General features: G+C 37.7%; 1 protein-coding gene across 1 annotated transcript in view; it reads right to left on the bottom strand.

The window, feature by feature from the left end:
* Positions 1–7,175: 7,175 nt before the first annotated feature.
* LOC121867530 overlaps positions 7,176–18,901 on the bottom strand; it is a 23,411-nt gene continuing 11,685 nt past the window's right edge. Inside the window, exons 3-4 of the mRNA XM_042367519.1 lie at positions 13,994–14,141; positions 7,176–8,339 (exon numbers count right to left, since the gene is read on the bottom strand). Of these exons, the coding sequence (XP_042223453.1) occupies positions 8,115–8,339; positions 13,994–14,141 (373 nt within the window). The 3' untranslated portion in view covers positions 7,176–8,114. The remainder of the gene's footprint in view (positions 8,340–13,993; positions 14,142–18,901) is intronic.

The following is an 18,901-nucleotide window of genomic DNA, read 5'->3' as shown; positions in this document are numbered from 1 at the left end:
CAATAACAGTGGTGCACTGGATACACAATGAGACAAAGATGGCGCCTGACGCTCTTGTTGTGAGCCGCGGTACAACAATATTCTGCGCCAGACGAATTAGTCCCGTATTCATCCGCTTTCATTGTAGGAGTTGCGTTCGTTATAGCATTCTCAATTTTATAGGTCAAACCGTTCGTTATAGGAATATTCGTAGTAGGATCCGTTCGTTATAGCATACCCCACTGTATATATACAGCTAGACCCCGACTTACGACGGGGTTAGGGACTCAAATCCAGGTCGAAAGTCCGACATAGATAAAAAAATAAATGAAATAAATAAATTTAAAAAAAATTTCAATTTTTAAAAAAAAAATAAAAACTCTACAATGAAATACAGTACACTAAACGTAATAAATAATGAGGAATGGATACAGTACAGTAAAAGTAATAGATAATGAGGAATGGATACAGTGTGACTGAGCACTTACCTTAAATGTAGTCAGCTGAATGCACACAGGGCCCCCATAATTTTCTATTTACAGGATACATGGAGACTATATCATTTGGAAGAAGCAGAAGAGGAGACAGGGCTGGGTGGGTCATCAATGTTGCTTTCTTCAGACAGGTTTATGTGCTGTGAAAACTTGCTGGTTGAAGGTATTGGTTCATCTGGAGGGAGTGAAGAGGCAGCACTGGTGGGGTGTGAGGAGACAGCACTGGGGGACTTCTTGAAATAGATGTCCAATTTAGACTGCACAGTTTGCTTTTTCTTTTCATTATAAATTTCTCTGTAGCAAGCAAGTGCATCTTGGATCGTTCTGTCAACTTTGGCATAACGCTCATAATTTTGATCCATGTCATCAAACATTTGCATTGCTTTATTAATTGTAGCAAATGCCTCTGCCATTTGTTTCACTGAAAGCTTTTTGGGGGGTGCAGGTTCTTCTTCTACATTTTGTCTTTCTTCTTCCTCTGCAATTTTCTGTGCATCTAGTTCAATAAGATCCTCGTTACTGAGCTCTTCTGCTACACTTTCAACCAACTGTCCAATATCTTCAGTATCAATTTCTAACTCCAGCTGTTTACCTAACTCCACTATCTTGTTACAAATATCCGAAATAACTTCCTTTTCATTAAATCCTTTGAAACTGTGCACATATCTTTTCAGGATTTTCTTCCATATTCCATTCATGCAATGTTTTGTAACCTGATCCCATGCTGCACTAATGTTCTTTATTCATGACAAAATGTTGTACTCCTTCCAAAACTCTCTGAGCGTTTTCTCACCTTCAGTAGCAGCAACAGCCTGAGCGAAGGTCGTGCGTAAATAATACGCTTTAAAGGCAGCAATAGCACCTTGATCCATGGGTTGGATGATAGAGGTAGTGTTAGGTGGAATGTACACTACCTTAACATCAGGGTGCATGTCGTCCAGGTGTGGTGGGTGTTCCGGAGCATTATCCAAAATCAGTAAAATCTTGAATGGAATCTGTTGTTGCAGACAATACTCCTTGGCTCGTGGAATGAAACAAGTCATGAAACAATCCTCAAACAGTACTAGGGTCATCCAGGCTCTCTTATTACTGCGATAAAACACTGGCAGTGAGTGTGTGCTTGCTGACATGTTTAAAAGCCCTGGGGTTCTCTGAATGATAGATCATGAAGGGCTTTAGCTTGAAACCAGCAACATTCACCCCCAACAGAAGTGTAATTCTGTCCTTGAATGCCTTGAATCCGGGCATTGTTTTCGCCTCTTTGTGGATGTATGTCCACTCAGGCATGCGCTTCCACAATAATCCAGTCTCATCCACATTGAATATTTGTTCAGGCAAATAATTCCCTTCCACAATCACATCATCTAACTCCTCCTTAAAAGCTTCGGCAGCACCAACATCAGCACTAGCTGCCTCTCCACTCACCTTAACATTGTGTAGACTGTAGCATTTTTTAAATCTATCAAACCACCCATGACTTCCTGTAAAGGTTTGATCACATTCATCTCCTGCCTGCTCCTTCAGGCTTTGGAACAGGCTTCTTGCTTTAGCCGGTATGGTTAGAACGCTTAAGGGTACACGCTTCTGTATCTGGTCTTCTATCCATATCACCAATAATTTTTCCATATCGTGAATAGGACCTTGTCTTCTCTTTGATATTATAGTTCCCTTTATAGGTGTTGTTCCTTTCACTACTTCACAAATACGTTCCTCGTCCTTCAGAATAGTGGATATAGTCGAGTGTGAGAAACCTAGGTCGCGTGAGATTGTTGCTACTGTTTTTCCATTCTCATGCTGTGTTATTATCTTCATTTTTGTCTCAAAAGTAATTAACCACTATAACAAAAGCTCAGTCACTTACTACTGTTCAGTATTCAACTTTAGGATAGCCAACCACCCAATCTTTTAACTGTACAGTATTTAAAATTTTCTTGTCTAAAGGAAAATTTACATATTGTTTATATTTATACAACTGTGTGATTTTCTCATAGTACTGTACTGTATGTCTGTATACCACACATTTTCTCATAATCATTCTTTACCCTGTCAGCTTTCCAAATTCATAATTATTTTAATTACTAGATTTACTTGCCTTCATTTCTCAGTAATCTTTGAGATAAAATTTATGAAGCCATGTCCTTACATAAAAGATGGAACTCATTGATATTAGGTTTGTGCACTTCTCAAAACTTACATTTTCACTTCATTGAAGCTATCATGCCACCACCATTTTCTTCTCTTTGTCATTATGTTAAACCAAACTGTCTGCTGTTACTTTACTAAATTATGTTCTCAGACATCCCCGCTCATTCTCTGCCTCTAGTTGGTACCTGTTCAAATGGTTAATACATTAATACTTCCCCTCTCACACATTAACAACTTTTATCCTTCCCACATTCTCAATCAGCTTTGTAAACTGCATCTCACTACAATATAATTTACCATTGTACCTAACATCCTGTGATGCAGCCAACAGTGCAAGTACCAACAGCATCTGGCTACCCATAAATAGTCTTTTGTGATTGAACTATAATTCACGTTTATACATTCTCACTTTCATATAATTTATTATGCCATAAATTAGTTTACTGAAACCCATAATGACATTTTACAGCTTCAGCATATATCCACATTTATTCAACATAGTATTCATCCAACAGTGATCCAAATATCCTGTAAAGAACTAAGATTTCATAAATTGAATATAATATTTTATTAATATTGTACTGCATGATTATTACACTTCTAGGTGTGTACTGTTTAGTGGAACAAATATGTACTGTAAGTTAATACAAACCTAGAACACCTTGTAAAGCAAACCCCAATACTGTACTCAAAGGGTGAAAGAAACTGACTAGAGTTAACAGGAGTTCCTTTAAGAAATTCAGGAAAAGAAAGAAATAAAAACAAGAGGATTGAGGGAAATGTGACATATACTGTACTGTATAAAAGTGTAGCACAAGAAAAGATGATAAACTTTTTTTCTTCATAAATGCAGAGGACTCTACAAGGCGAATTTTACCTCAATCGATTAGAATTTTATCAAGTCTGACATGTTGTAAAAACTTTTACTTTTATTTGGTGCTTTATATTATTTAAGGCAGTTGCAAAAATATAGTTTTCACACCTTATATCATCTGTAAATACAGTAATGAATATTCTTCATCATTAAAGAATGCTCTTATATTTTTCATTAACAGGAATATTCCTGCATACAAATTTTGCCATATCATGATACATTGAAGTGATCCTGCTATCCCTCAGTACAGTAGTTTGGCACATGCCTATTCTGTAAAGAAACCAAATACTATAGTACAGTACTACAGTACAGTATGCTTGATTTATTTGCAATTTTATTCTCCATTTTTCACCATCTCACTTGCTATTCTATCTACACACACTGTTTTATATCTAAAGAGATGTTGCTTTTTTTTTAAATCTGATATTCTTTTCGAGTTTGTCAGCTTCACTAGACTTACTGCCACAACAAGTAATTTTTTTTTTTAGAATGTACATTACTGTACAGTACCAGTAACCAATGAAGTATATTTCTGATTCATGTCTTCCTTCACTCCACACGTTCATGTCTTCCTTCACTCCACGTTGTTCATGTCTTCTCTCACTCAACGTTGTTCATGTCTTCTTTCACTCCACATGTTGTTCATGTCTTCCTTCACTCCACATGTTGTTCATGTCTTCCTACACTCCACAGGTTGTAGAGACTGTATATTGTAGGTGCTACGATCACCATAATATTATACAGTACCCATGTAAAGGTTAAAGTTGTTGGTACAGTAATTAAGACATTCCAGAGCTCTCAATTGACAATAAATCTGTAACTTTATTTTGCCAGTATACTGTACTAACACTGTACTGTGATAGGACCTGTGGAACTAATATCTTTTTATAATACAGGTTGTACCTCTCTAGTCCAGTAACCTCGGGACCTGACCGGTGCCGGTCCATGGAAATTCACCCTTTTCCTGGATAGATAGTGACTTGTGCATACACTTGGAAGCACTAGCACCACTTTCACTGCTTCGTGGTCTCTTTGAAGATATATTGAAGGGTTAAATGTTGCACAGTAGGTTCTCAAATTTCGCGAGTTTTTAATTCAACGTTTTTTATTTGGACACAAAAAAAAACACTGCACAATTTAAAATTTAAACGGCGAAAACTCAAATTTCGACGGGTTTGAGCGGCCCGCCAACGTTCAGACATGCACAATTGTGTAAACAGCGTCATTTCTCGATGTACAAAACATTCATTATTGTTTATTACTGAATGTCTTTTTGATTGAATTAATGTTTATGTGTGCAAAATGAACAATACAATTCATTAATAATACGTAGAATATTAAAACACACGAGGAGACGAGACGGTATTGTTTTCGTTAATGTTTACAAAACCAGTGACTGATTGGTTCTATATATAAAACTGAAGAAAATAAGACCCTGGTTGTAGCTGTAGTAAAATTAATATGGTTGTTTTAAGTAATGTTATTTAATGTTAATAAATGGAACATTGGAAGTAGCTAACCATTAATGGTAAAGAAAAAAGTGAGATCACATATGTAAGTGAGCACATGTGTAAACATATTGTCATTACTCTACATAAGAATATGAAAGCAACACTTATTTACTGTTCATATATATTTTAATTAATGTTTCTGAATTTAAAACAAAAATTCTACCCACCAGTGGTGGTAAAGCTGAAATCATAAAGACAGCCAATGTTGTTGTGTGTTTTTACTCGGATGACGAAGTTGACAAGCCATCAGGTTCAACTCTAGCTAAAGCTGTAGAACATAAGAACTTGTCTGTGTTGTTTTTAGTTTTTATTTAACTTTATCTGTGTTATTTTCGTTGGTTTATTAGGATGTTGCTTTATTACAGGTAGTAATTTGCCAAAAAAGTAGGGTAAATAAGGCCAAATTTCGACAAACATCGAAAGTACCAGACTCAAATTAATTTTCTCCATGGGCAAACTAAAATCGTTCCGGACCACGGGAGTTTCCGGACCACAGAATGCCGGACTAGAGAGGTACAACCTGTAATATTTCCTATATATCATATACAGTATACAGTACAATACTGTACATATATAAAGGAACCCTAGGATATTGATAAAATTGTAATGATGTCTACAAATATAAAATGTATAACTCCCTGTTATTTTCTTTGTATTTGTAGCAAACTGAAAGTGCACTATGACAAGGAATGGCACAAGTGTACAGTATACTGTGGCAGTTTTAGGTCAAATTCACCCACTGTGAAAATTGTGTACTGTACACAGGTACAATACAGTATTTACAAAAAAAAAAAACCTATAAACAACCCCCAAATATAGTAATACTGTAGGATATACATAAGTCAGTTCAAAAGTAGAAATTATACATAAAATGGTTGATATTGCCATATAAAAGTGTGTGCCTGGCTATAAATCTCAGCTAACCCATACAAGCTTGGAAAATGGCCTTAAAACTGAGGTGATGATGATCTTATTTTTATGTACTATAGTACGTATTTAAAAAGAATATTTTTACAAACCTGCAGTGAATGCAGTTTGACATGTACAACAATGTAAGTTTTTTCATGCAACTGCAAATTTTAAATGTTGTGTTTGTAACATACATCTCCACATTATGTTAATTTGTATATGTTGGTTGAAAATATTATGAAGTAAATAGACAGTATTTGAAGTAAAAGATTTATCAGAAGGAAAATGTTTCATGTTTTGCCCTCATTTTTCCCACTAATGTATTGGTTGCTTTAGTTATCACATCAACACTATTTCAGCCATGTTGCTTGTCACATGATCTCAGACTAAACATTATGCTTCATGTAGAAAATCATAGTACCGGGATGAAGAAACTGCAGTGGATCTATTGGCCCCTACTAGGCAACCCTGTTTACTCCCAGCGCATATCACTTGTATATCTGTCCAACCTACATTGAAGCTTCTCAGCATTTTCAAGTTAATGATGGTGTTTGATAACTTGTTCCACTCATCCACAACTCTATTTCCAAACCAATGTTTACCTAGTGCCTGCCTAAATTCATCTAATCTAAAATGGTTTTATGACTGAAGAAGAAACTGGTAGTAATTTCTTGGTAATTTTAGTCTCGATTAGTCAAGTGGACATAGCATAGCTCAGTCTTCTCTTGTTTCATGTCAACAAAACAATTCTTAACCTACTTGTTTTACGATTAACTAGTGCTCAACACTAAATGAAGATGTGAGTACAGTATACTGTACATGGATTAAAGCCCTCATCCAGAATGACTATGATTAACACGAGAGCAGGATGTACCGTAGGTGTTTAAACGTTGATCTCTGGGATAAATTTTTTTCAAGACCCTTCTTTTAATCAGACTAAAGCAATTATGTTCAATTTACTCCCTGTAGTATCAATACATTATGAGTTTTAATGTTGGGTTTTGATTAAGTTACATTAAGGTAAGCTTGTTGTTAGCTTCGAATTTATAGAAAATAGTCAAAATGAGTGACATAAGTAAGCTGTTATGTTAATTGAGGTTGGAGTTGAATTGGTTAAAAAGGAAATTATATTTAGTTTTTCATAAAAGTTTATACAGTATGAAAGTTCCATTGCTTGTTGGTAAAGAAATCCACATAAAAAAGAGAGGGAAGGAGAGAAGAGTACATATGAGTAAAAAATTTATAGGATATAAAAAAATGTAATGTCTTGATTGATTTTTAAGAGGAAGAAGTGGCCTAGTGTACAGGTTTGGTACTGTAGAGAAGGTGAGGGGACAAGGTGAAAGAATGAGTGATGACATGTTCAGCAATAACATACATACTGTACTGAAAACGAAGTAACATACATAATAATTCTATCTTATCATGAAATACATTAGATTATATTCTTAACACTATTACTCAGTTATCTTAAGGTACAGGGTTTATATACCATCAACTAAGTGATAGCATGTAATACTTTCTTTAATATACCGTAATGTTGCATTTTTGTCTATACATATGCATGTTCTCGTTCACACACACACAGAGCTTAACACTAATCTTAGGGTAACTGTCCTCACCTTTACTTCAATTTAGAATACTTGATATATTAACACTTGTCTATCCATGTACAGTACTGTATTTTAATTTCAAACTTTCTCAATACCGGTATGTATAAAACAGAAATCCATACTCATACTCAAGAGCTAGACGGTGTGTTTGATTTATTTACAGTATTAAGTAAAATAATATAATTTAATGGTCAAAATAATGCTAATAACTTGAATATACTTAATACTCTGACTATTCAAGTGACACAAACTCCCATTTTCCCCATGTTCAGTAATATGTACAGTGCTGTACAGTACTTTGAAACACTATGTAAAGTTTTAGGAATCTTTTGTTTGGATCACCCAGCTTTTTTTTACCTTAAGATTAATACCTTTAATGCTAACCTAAATTAAGGTGGTCCTTGGGTTCTCACAGAAAAACAATATCTGGTCCACAACCGAAATTCTGGAGCTAAGAACAATGATGTTTTTTGTCAATTTGTTCATCCACGACAAACATTCGCCTTCTAACATTCGCTCTGTTCACAAAACCATTTACCTGTACTGTATTCTATTTCTTTTGGCTGCATAATCATTTTTCTGCAGTCATTCAATTTCTGCTAGGGATGGAGGAGACACCAATAGATGCAGCTGTTTCAACACATGACCTGTCAGTGCAATGAGGTACTCTCCTCTCTGCTTCGACACATGAACTCCTGTTGACACAATGGGGCATTCTCTGCATATTATATCCTGATGACTTGACTGATCCACCTTTCGCCTCCTGTTCCTCCCACAGGCTTGCCTTAGCCTTGGTGTTGCCGACGCGTAGCTTCTGTGAGACAAAAATTACCTCTTAGTATCAATTCCTTCAGACCATATGTGACCCACCTCCCTCCCCGTGAGTATATAACACGCTCTTCTTTATTCTCTCTGTATATACCTCTCACATACACGTAACACATATTGTGGGGTAAATAAGGAAATGGAATATTTACATTATAATAGTCACCTGTGCTTTTAGTGGGTGTGAGAGGAGAGTGGTCAGGGATGGAGAGAATACAAGAATTCAGTAATCAAATGAGAATACAAAACTTCCAATTTCTAAAAAAGCGAACATGATTACAGAGAAACAGTATCACTCCGAATGTGACTATGAATACAGTACGTTATGAAAGTATTCATGAATGCATTCATGAATAATATTGGTTAATAAACTATGTAGTGGTAAATGATTCTGTGATTGGTATTCAATATATCAAACCTGTTCTGTGTAGTTACTGTATTTATTTATACAGTACAGTACTTTCCTACTATTGTAGTTATAATAGATTAAATTATCATTAATTATTATACTAAACCTACTCTACACTTCTAACTTCTTGACAAGTTGCAGGGAGGCAGTGTTGCTGCCATTTAACAATTAAAAAAATTAAGTACATAGTACAGTACATGTTTGGCACACAAAATGAGTTTTCTTTCCAATTGCCATTAATAGTGACTATGATATATATAAAATATAAATCTAGTTCCAAATAGGAGTCTTAAATTATTGTTCAAACAATGACTTTCAGCTACAATTTGGCATCACACGGGCATACGTCTCAAACAATATGAATGCACCACCAGTAACCTGCCAACCACAGCGATGACCATTGAGAGTTGCATGTTTACCAACAGTGTTCAAATACTGTACTGTACTGTACTTAATTTCATTGTATGAAATTAAATAAGGAAATAATAACTGAACTGAGTACAGAAACAATTTGGATAGAAATAACCAATGGTAGGGGAAAATTAATCACAGGGGTAATATATATAAACCTCCTAATCTTGATAGAGTTAATGAGCGACTTATTTGGGATGAAATGCGCAGGGCATCCAGACATAGCAAAGCCTGTATAGTCGGCGACTTTAGCTTTAACCAAATAGATTGGATCAACCTTATGGGTAACTGAGAATCAGAGGATTTTCTTGAAACAGTTCAGGACTGTTTCCTAAGTCAACATATAACTGAACCCACCCAGGGTAATAATACAGTACAATACCTGTAGTATAGAGTTCGTCCTCGTCAAACGTCGGCCCGCTTAACGTTGTTTCGGTACTACGTCGCTAATCTTTAGATACCAAAAATTTGTTTAACGTCCCGATGACTCAGTACAACGTCGTTTTGCGTCGTCACGGACTACTTTTTACGGCACATCACCCTCTCGTCTGACCGCACTACGCTCTCTCGGCAACCGCAGAGTCTCAGTGACTTGCTACCCTCCTCCTCTCCCGCCCTTCTCCTCCGCTCCCACCCTCCTCCTCTGCTTCCACCCTCCTCCTCCGCTCCTGCCATCCACCTCCTCCGCTTCAATACCCACCACACACTCGCTCTACCACCTCCGCCCATCGGTGAGTACCCATACAAACTTAGTAGTGTAGTTGTATATGTATGCACTATTTTCTATAGAAAAGGCAATGATTATCTGTACAGGGTATATGTAATGTATTTCATGGTGCAAAGGGAGGCTCAGGAACGTAACTCGTGTTTTATCTTTTTTTTTTTTTTTATGGAGATTAGCCCACCCAGGCACAGGTCACCAACCTACATTGGGGCCAGGGGTTCGAAAAAAAAAATGAACCAAAAATAAATACAGAAATGAAAGAAATTAAACAAATCAAGAGTGACAAATGATATATACATACATAAGTTGTGTTGCCAAAGAGAGAGAAACAATTGAGTCCCTGCAATTGTGTGTAAATGAGGCAGAAAGTCAGATCAGCAACCTGGGACTTGGTCACAACTTTTGTGATGCCATATGGCAGCAGGGTCTACCATTAGACAACACATTAAAATTGATCCGCTTATCGTTGTTTCGTATAACGTCACGTTTTTAGGAACATAACCCCGACGTTAAGCGGGGACTTACTGTATTCGATATAGTTCTGCCAAACAGAGAAAACCTCATTAGTAATGTCGAGGTAGGGAATGAACTTGCTAACAGATATCACAAAGAAATAAGATTCCAATTAAAATTTAATGGCAGTCGCAAGGAAAATTCCGTTAAAGTCCCAGATTTCAGAAGGGCAAACTGTGATAGTTTGAAAAGCAACTGAGAGAAGGGGTATGACATTTGGGGGTGAATTACATGACCTCACACAATGTACCCACAGAGGGCGACCTCACTTTACCTGGAGACCTGACAACTATTACAGTATATACGGTATGTTGTCACAGTTTGATTGCTCGTTTTAAAGTGGCGACCACGTGGTCGCTTGTTGTCGCTGTGCAGCTGTGGCACTCACGCATGCGCACATACACACAAAAGTCCGCAAAAAAAAAATAATAATAATAATAATAATAATAATAATTAGTTTTCCAAAAGTCCGGATTCTCGGGTGATCCGGATTTCTGGCATCCGGATTTTTGGACTTTTACTGTATATGAGGTTTTATTGGAAATGACAACATTGAAAAGGGAATTTAATTTCCCCTCCCCCTAATTTTTGGGCTTAAATTTGTCTTTGCAATATTTAGGATTTTTTTTATATTTTATTTTATTTTAATTAATTTTTTTTTTACAGGGATTAGCCCACCTGGGCACAGGTCACTGACCCACATCGGGGCCTGGGGGGCAAAATTGTAATAATAATAATAATATTAATAATTCATAGTAAATAAAAGTTATAATAAAAATACAAAATTGAAATTAAAATAATAAAATAATAATAATAACACTGTAATAATAATAATAATAATAATAATAATAATAAAGAACCATAAAGAAATCCAAACATGAAAAAAAGACCAACAGTGAGGCACAATATATGTACTGTATGTTGTGTTGTCAATACTGTAGTAAGAGAAATAATTGAAACCCTGCAATTGTGTAAATGAACCAGAAGGTCAGATCAGCAACTTGGGACTTGGTCACAGTTATGCTTCCAATATCTTCCCAGGCGGTAGTATCTCCCTGTTTGGTAGCTGCCTACTACCCATATCACAAATTCGCAATACAATATGACGTTTATGCCATCAGAAACCTATGAGGGATGGATATTCCTACTTAAAAATACATAAGATAAAAGTATATTATGATTAACCACTTAAAACCTTAAATAAACACTTTTTTGCTCTTTGGCTCACTTACTATAACAGTGGACATCGTCTATGAAGGTGCCGGGGTCAAAAGTAGATATGCTTAAGCTCTGGTTACCAGTTAAAGTATGGTTCAGGTGTCATGATCGTAATGACGGCTAACTTGTTAAACTAATGATCCATATTACGCTTACACGTCCACAAAACCTTCTGAGTCTCCCAGTGGAAATGTCCGCCGTTCTCTGTTTCCTTGATGACGTCATCGAGATGTCGCATGTTTGTTGACCGAGACCCTGTGGTAGGGAGGTTAACTGAGGAATGAGTTGATATTCCTGGAAGGAAACTTTTAAAATCTGCTCCTCGGGTTTGTAGCAAGGCGTTGCGTGTTGGGACCTGTTGCCATCCAACCTTTTGTAATCAATTTAATTCTTGCTTTTGATAGCTCAGTCAGAGCATTGTTTGTAAAGATAATAATAGGGAATGAAACTGAGTTCGTAGTCTCAGTTTCAAACGTCAGAGTGTTACAGTAACGTAATTCAGTGAAATGGTTGAGTAGGTGGAATCCGTGACTTTAGTGTGGGTGGAAGGCGGCGGTTCGTTTTCAAACCAGTAAGCGCCACGCTCCTCCACCCACAGGTAGGTCACCCCACCTTCTCCGTGTTGTAATTCGCCATTTTTAAGTGATTTGACCTAACTAATAGTTTGAGTGTGCAAGTGTTACAGTAACGTAGTTAATGTGCTTTGAGTGAAGTATTTTATGCCCTTAGTTAATGTCCCTTTGAAACGTAGAGGTTCACTATGAACCGTGAGTAAGCGCCCCGCTCCTCCACCCACAGGTCCCTATCGCAGCCTAGGCCGTGTCTGTAGCGTGGATGACGCATCCACTAGTCTGGGGAGATGTCTGAGGTCCAGTAGAGTCGGGTATCCCCGTGAACCCCCAACCGTCAGAAGCTCCACTACCACCTATGGGGCCCATAGCTGGCCAGTATCCCCCTAACGCCATGCCCCGTGGTGAACCCGGATCGTCAAGCCCACAAACCACTACCAGCCCCATCATTGGTGGATGAGTACAGTACATAGCTCAGTAGGGCTATTTGTGTGGTGGTGTTAGTCCACCGGAATTATCGGAGTGTTGGAAGGTGTCACTTGGTGATGAGACTCCCATGGCGGCCGCTGGAGTGTTGCCCCTGGGGTATTGAGTGTTGTACTGGCAGATGTCACATGTTTTATTGGTGCTACGGTGCTGTGAGAGTTTGTGTGTTTTGGTGTGTGTACACCCGGTAGTGGTGCAAGTAAATTGAGCCTGAGGGCAGGGTACCAGGAGTTCCTATTTTGGGTGCATACAGCATCTTTTCTGTAACCATTTTTGTGTTTCAATAAACAATGTATTTATATGTGGGTCTATGATTCACCTATAGTATTCACCGTTGTTCTCTCCTTAATACTCGATACTATATTTACATGTACCCATGGGCCTTCCTCTCACGTCACGCTTCCAGGTCAGAGTAACAACGTAAGTTGTAAGAGTGCCAAGCCCTCGCAGGGTGGCAGCTTGTGTTGTGCGCTCTTACAATTGGTGGCCTCAGTGGTTCAGCAGTAAGTAGTAGCAGCCCGCGCTCTTACACAGGTAACATTGTCAATCATAAGGTTTTTGTTTTATCAATGCTTTATATGGGGGAGTTGGTAGTAGAGTGGTACCGTTCTTGCCTCGCAAGCAAGATGTCACGGGTTCGGTTCCCGGGCCAGTGGAAGTTGTTTGGACACTCTTCCTAGTCCCCTTCGTCCCTGTTCACCTAGCAGCACAGTAGGTACCTGCTGTAAGTCGAAAGTTGCGAATTCGTATTCAGGGACAAGTTGTTGGAACTTCCAATAACTTGCTTAGACATAAACCATTGACTCTTCAGGCTTCTACGCCCTCGACTCTTCAGGCTTCTACGCCCTTAACTCATGAGACATAAATGCAAGCATGAACTTAGCATGCTTCCCTGTTGGGCGCTGTAAACGCTTCTACGTTTCACCTTACACAAAGGATGTAGGGGGGTGCCCAATAAAAAAAAAATGCTTTGCATGGCTTGATAGCTTAGACGATGGCAAATTGCAAACCAAACCCGTTGGTCAGCTGGGAGGCAGTCACCCATTGAAAATTATTAAATGATAATGATTCAAACAAGAATATACAGGAAAGTGTGCTTTCCCCAGGCTTCTTGTCAGTTTCCGAACTGTTAAACTGTTTCCATCTATGAAACGTTCCGTTCCTTTTGTCAATTTCAGCTTGATCAATACCAATGCTGTACTACATTTTCGGACGAATGGTGGCATTCATTTGTCTCCTAGCCTTATTATTATAACTTTTATATTATAATTATTATCGCCAATATTACTGCTTTAACTACAACAAGGACTCACCACGGTGGGGTCTCCCCTCATGGTCATCTCGCGGGGTTTGGTACACTCGTGATGGATGTCGTTGGCGCTCTTAGTGAGTGCTCGTACCAGCTTCTGTATCTCCTCTATGTCCTGCTGCAAGTCCTTGTTGCTCGCCCTCCACTGGTCACTGAAGGAGAGTGGAATAACAGTAAGAGTCAAAGTGTTATTTACTTAATTCTTACCATAAATAACAACTATCTACTATACAGTACATCTGGCAGTCACCTACACGTACACTACTGTACACGTGACTATAAAGCCCCCTTTACACCCACAATTTTAACTGATATTTATGCCTGAACGACAAAACTGAGAGTTTAAAGGGTTGTTTTTTACACCGGCACATCGTTCAGGATTGCTGGATGGATTTCTAGCAGTGACAGAAATTTGTGGGCGGAGCCTACTGGTAGGAAGGCAAGCCTGAACCTCTAAGTGCTAGTTGGGCTGGACAGGAATCGATTCCTGCGATTCTAATGAGCTGCCTCCCATGAAGCGATTCCACTAACACTACAGTGAGAGTGAGTTGTCGACCATCCTACCCTGTCCTCCTGTGACGCCACACTGGAGCGTACCCGTTACTTTTACTTACTTTTATCCTCTTCACCACTGATCGGCTCGTTAGCCGCTTGGGCGATCGGTCACGTCTCTGATTACTTTTCCTTTTCTTTTGTCCTCTTCACCAAATGATGGGCTCGTTAGCCGCTTGGGCGATCGGTCACGTCTCTGTTACGCACTGTTGGCAAGTACTGGGCATGCACCGGCTCCTGAATGTACCGGAACCTGCTCCAGTGTTGGTCAAGTCTGGTCTTGAAAGAGCTCACACTAGGTGCCGTCACAACACTTTCTGGTAGATTGTTCCAAGATTTCACAACTCTCACTCCGAAAAAGTTTGCCCTCACAGTTTTCTAAACTTGCGGCTTCTTCAATCTTGAGCTGTGACCCCTTGTGGGGCGAGCGTCCTCCAGCTCCAAGTAAGGACACTCGACTGAGTAGTGCCCCTTGAGATGCTTATACACTTCAATTAGGTCGTCCCTTGCCCGTCTGTAGTATAAGCTAGGCAAGTTCAGACGCTCCAATCTCTCAGGGTAGTTGAGGTGCCAAAGTGCAGGCACCAATCTGGTAGACCTCCTTTGAACATTTTCAATCAACTGACAGTCCCTAGCATATCTCGGGGACCAGACAGGGTGACAGTATTCAAGATGAGGAAGCACTTCACTCTTGAAGATCGTTACGAGGGACGGACCGTCTAGATATCTGAACGACCTTCTTATAAGACCCAATAATTTATTTGCCTGATTTACCTTCTTCTCGCAATGGCCCGAGAACTTCAGCTCATTGTCAACATACACACCTAGGTCCTTCTCACATTCAGTCTCAAATAGTGCAGTTTCTTCATCCCGTTGGGACATATGATATGCCTCCTTACTCTGAGAGATAATTTTCTGTTCCAACATGTGAAAGACTCGACGCATTACAGAGGGGAGCAAACACCCAAACCACTGGACCTCACCATAACAAACGAGGAGGGTATGGTGGTCAAGATACAAATATTACAAGGGTAATTACGACGGGATGAGGGAGGAGATGAGGGATATCCACTGGCCTGACTCACTAAGGCATAAGAACGCGGACGCTACACTAAATACCATAGCTAGTAGAGTAAATCATTTGATCGAGAAATACATACCCAAGACCAAACCCAGTGCCCCTAGGATTACAATGAGACCGCTTCACATGAACCATGCGGCGGTCGACAAAGTTAAGAAGAAAACCCAGAAATTCAAGACGTGGGTCAGGTCGAACGATGAGCTGGACAGGACAATATATGCAAGAGCCAGGAACCAAGCAATGGCAGAGTGTTGAACGGCTGAAAGGGAGTTTCAGAGGCTAGCTGCAAGCGAGGTCAGGACAAACCCAAAGGCGTTTTACCTCTATGCAAAGTCGAAATTAAAAACACGAGTAGGAGTATCGAATCTGAGACTTAATGATGGTAGGTACGCATAGTCTGACCAGGACAACGCTGAGGCACTGAACAGCTTCTTTTCCTCGGTGTTCACAAGAGAGGATGCGAACAATCTTCCTGTGTTTGAGGATAGGCTGTACGACACAGCACTGACCCACATTGTGTTCACAGAATGGATTATATGAAATAGACTGTCAAAGCTAAAAGTTCATAAGAGTCCCGGACCGGACAAGGTGCATCCCAGAGTGCTGAGGGAGTTGTGCAACGAGCTTACTGAGCCCCTGAAGATCCTGTTCTGTAAATGCCTGAATGAGCAAAAGGTCCCCAGTGATTGGAAAATGGCTCATGTGAGTCCTATCTTCAAGAAGGGCGATCGTCACTCTACATGAATAACTATAGACCAGTGAGCCTAACAAGCATAATATGTAAAGAAACAACCTCGTAAATGATCGCCAACACGGTTTTATGCCGGGACACTCCTGCTTGACACACTTACTCAGGGTAATGGATATTTGGACCCATATTCTGGAACGAGGTGGTAATAAAGACAACATATACCTAGATTTGTCCAAGGCTTTTGACAGTGTACTCCAAGAAAGGCTGAAAATTAAGCTGGAAGGGTACGGGATTTGGGGAAATATCCTGGCTTGGGTAGAGGACTTTTTACATGACCCAAGCAGTGTGTGGTGATTAATGGCACGAAATCATCATCTGTATCCATAACAAGCGGGGTACCACAGGGCAGTGTATTGGGCCCGCTGCTGTTTGTTTGCTTCATAAATGACATGCCTGAAGCTGTACATTCCTCCATACAAATGTTTGCGGACGACGCCAAGTTATTTCGGGAAATTAAGAACCAAGCAGAATGTGAAGAACTGCAGAAGGATCTCTGTGAGCTTCAAGAATGGTCGAAGAAATGGCTGCTGAGATTCAATGTCACGAAATGTAAGAGGATGCACCTGGGACGTACGAACGGTAAGGAGGCGTATCATATGTCCCAACGGGACGAAGAGACTGCATTAAATGAGATGGAATGTGAGAAGGACCTAGGTGTGTACATTGACAATGAGCTGAAGTCTTCGGGCCATAGCGAGAAGAAGGTAAACCAGGCAACTAAGTTATTAGGTCTTATAAGAAGGTCGTTCAGATATCTAGATGGTCCGTCCCCCGTAACGATCTTCAAGAGTGAAGTGCTTCCTCATCTGGAGTACTGTCACCCCGTCTGGTCCCCGAGATATGCTAGGGACTGTCAGCTAATTGAAAATGTCCAAAGGAGGGCCTCCAGATTGGTGCCTGCACTGCGGTACCTCAGCTACCTGAAGAAATTGGAGCGCCTGAATTTGCCTACTTTGTACCACAGGCGGGCAAGGGGAGATGATTAAGGTGTACAAGCATATCAGAGGGTACTACTCAGTCGAGTGTCCTTACCTGGAGCTGGCTGATGCTCGCCTCACAAGGGGACACAGCTCAAGGTTAAAGAAGCTGCAAGTCCGGGTGACTGTGAGGGGTAACTTTGTCGGAGTGAGAGTTGTGAACTCTTGAAACAATCTGCCAGAGAGTGTGGTGACGGTAGCAAGTGTTAGCTTTTTCAAGACCAGACTTGACCAACACTGGAGCAGGTTCAGATACATTCAGGAGCCGGTGCATGCTCAGTATTTGCCAACAGTGCGTAACAGAGACGTAACCGATCGCCCAAGCGGCTAACGAGCCGAACAGTGGTGAAGAGGATAAAGGTTAAAAAAAAGTAAGAGCCACCCCAGATATGAGAGCAGTACTTCAAGTTAGGACAACTGCTCAGGAGTGAAATATCTACGGCATCTGTACAGCATTCCTAGCTTTTGGGAGGCAGCTTTAGCAATGTTGAGGATGTGTGGCTTCCATGACATATTAGAAGAAATATTGAGGCCTAAAGTAGCATGTCTATTTTAAAATTTGGCAGAATGATAGCATCCTGAAATGTGATTGGTGGGAGACAATCTAATTTGGAAAGTGTAATTGGTAAATACTGAGTTGTATTGACAAAAAAAAAAAAAAAAAAAAAAAAAAAAAAAAAAAAAAAAAAAAAAAAAAAAAAAAAAAAAAAAAAAAAAAAAAAAAAAAAAAAAAAAAAAAAAAAAAAAAAAAAAAAAAAAAAAAAAAAAAAAAAAAAAAAAAAAAAAAAAAAAAAAAAAAAAAAAAAAAAAAAAAAAAAAAAAAAAAAAAAAAAAAAAAAAAAAAAAAAAAAAAAAAAAAAAAAAAAAAAAAAAAAAAAAAAAAAAAAAAAAAAAAAAAAAAAAAAAAAAAAAAAAAAAAAAAAAAAAAAAAAAAAAAAAAAAAAAAAAAAAAAAAAAAAAAAAAAAAAAAAAAAAAAAAAAAAAAAAAAAAAAAAAAAAAAAAAAAAAAAAAAAAAAAAAAAAAAAAAAAAAAAAAAAAAAAAAAAAAAAAAAAAAAAAAAAAAAAAAAAAAAAAAAAAAAAAAAAAAAAAAAAAAAAAAAAAAAAAAAAAAAAAAAAAAAAAAAAAAAAAAAAAAAAAAAAAAAAAAAAAAAAAAAAAAAAAAAAAAAAAAAAAAAAAAAAAAAAAAAAAAAAAAAAAAAAAAAAAAAAAAAAAAAAAAAAAAAAAAAAAAAAAAAAAAAAAAAAAAAAAAAAAAAAAAAAAAAAAAAAAAAAAAAAAAAAAAAAAAAAAAAAAAAAAAAAAAAAAAAAAAAAAAAAAAAAAAAAAAAAAAAAAAAAAAAAAAAAAAAAAAAAAAAAAAAAAAAAAAAAAAAAAAAAAAAAAAAAAAAAAAAAAAAAAAAAAAAAAAAAAAAAAAAAAAAAAAAAAAAAAAAAAAAAAAAAAAAAAAAAAAAAAAAAAAAAAAAAAAAAAAAAAAAAAAAAAAAAAAAAAAAAAAAAAAAAAAAAAAAAAAAAAAAAAAAAAAAAAAAAAAAAAAAAAAAAAAAAAAAAA

Source organism: Homarus americanus, unplaced genomic scaffold (genome assembly GCF_018991925.1).
Source record: "Homarus americanus isolate GMGI-L3 unplaced genomic scaffold, GMGI_Hamer_2.0 scaffold23598, whole genome shotgun sequence".
Taxonomy (NCBI): Eukaryota; Metazoa; Arthropoda; class Malacostraca; order Decapoda; family Nephropidae; genus Homarus; species Homarus americanus.
The sequence above is the reverse complement of the archived record's forward strand: the minus strand, read 5'-3'. Positions and strand labels throughout refer to the sequence as shown.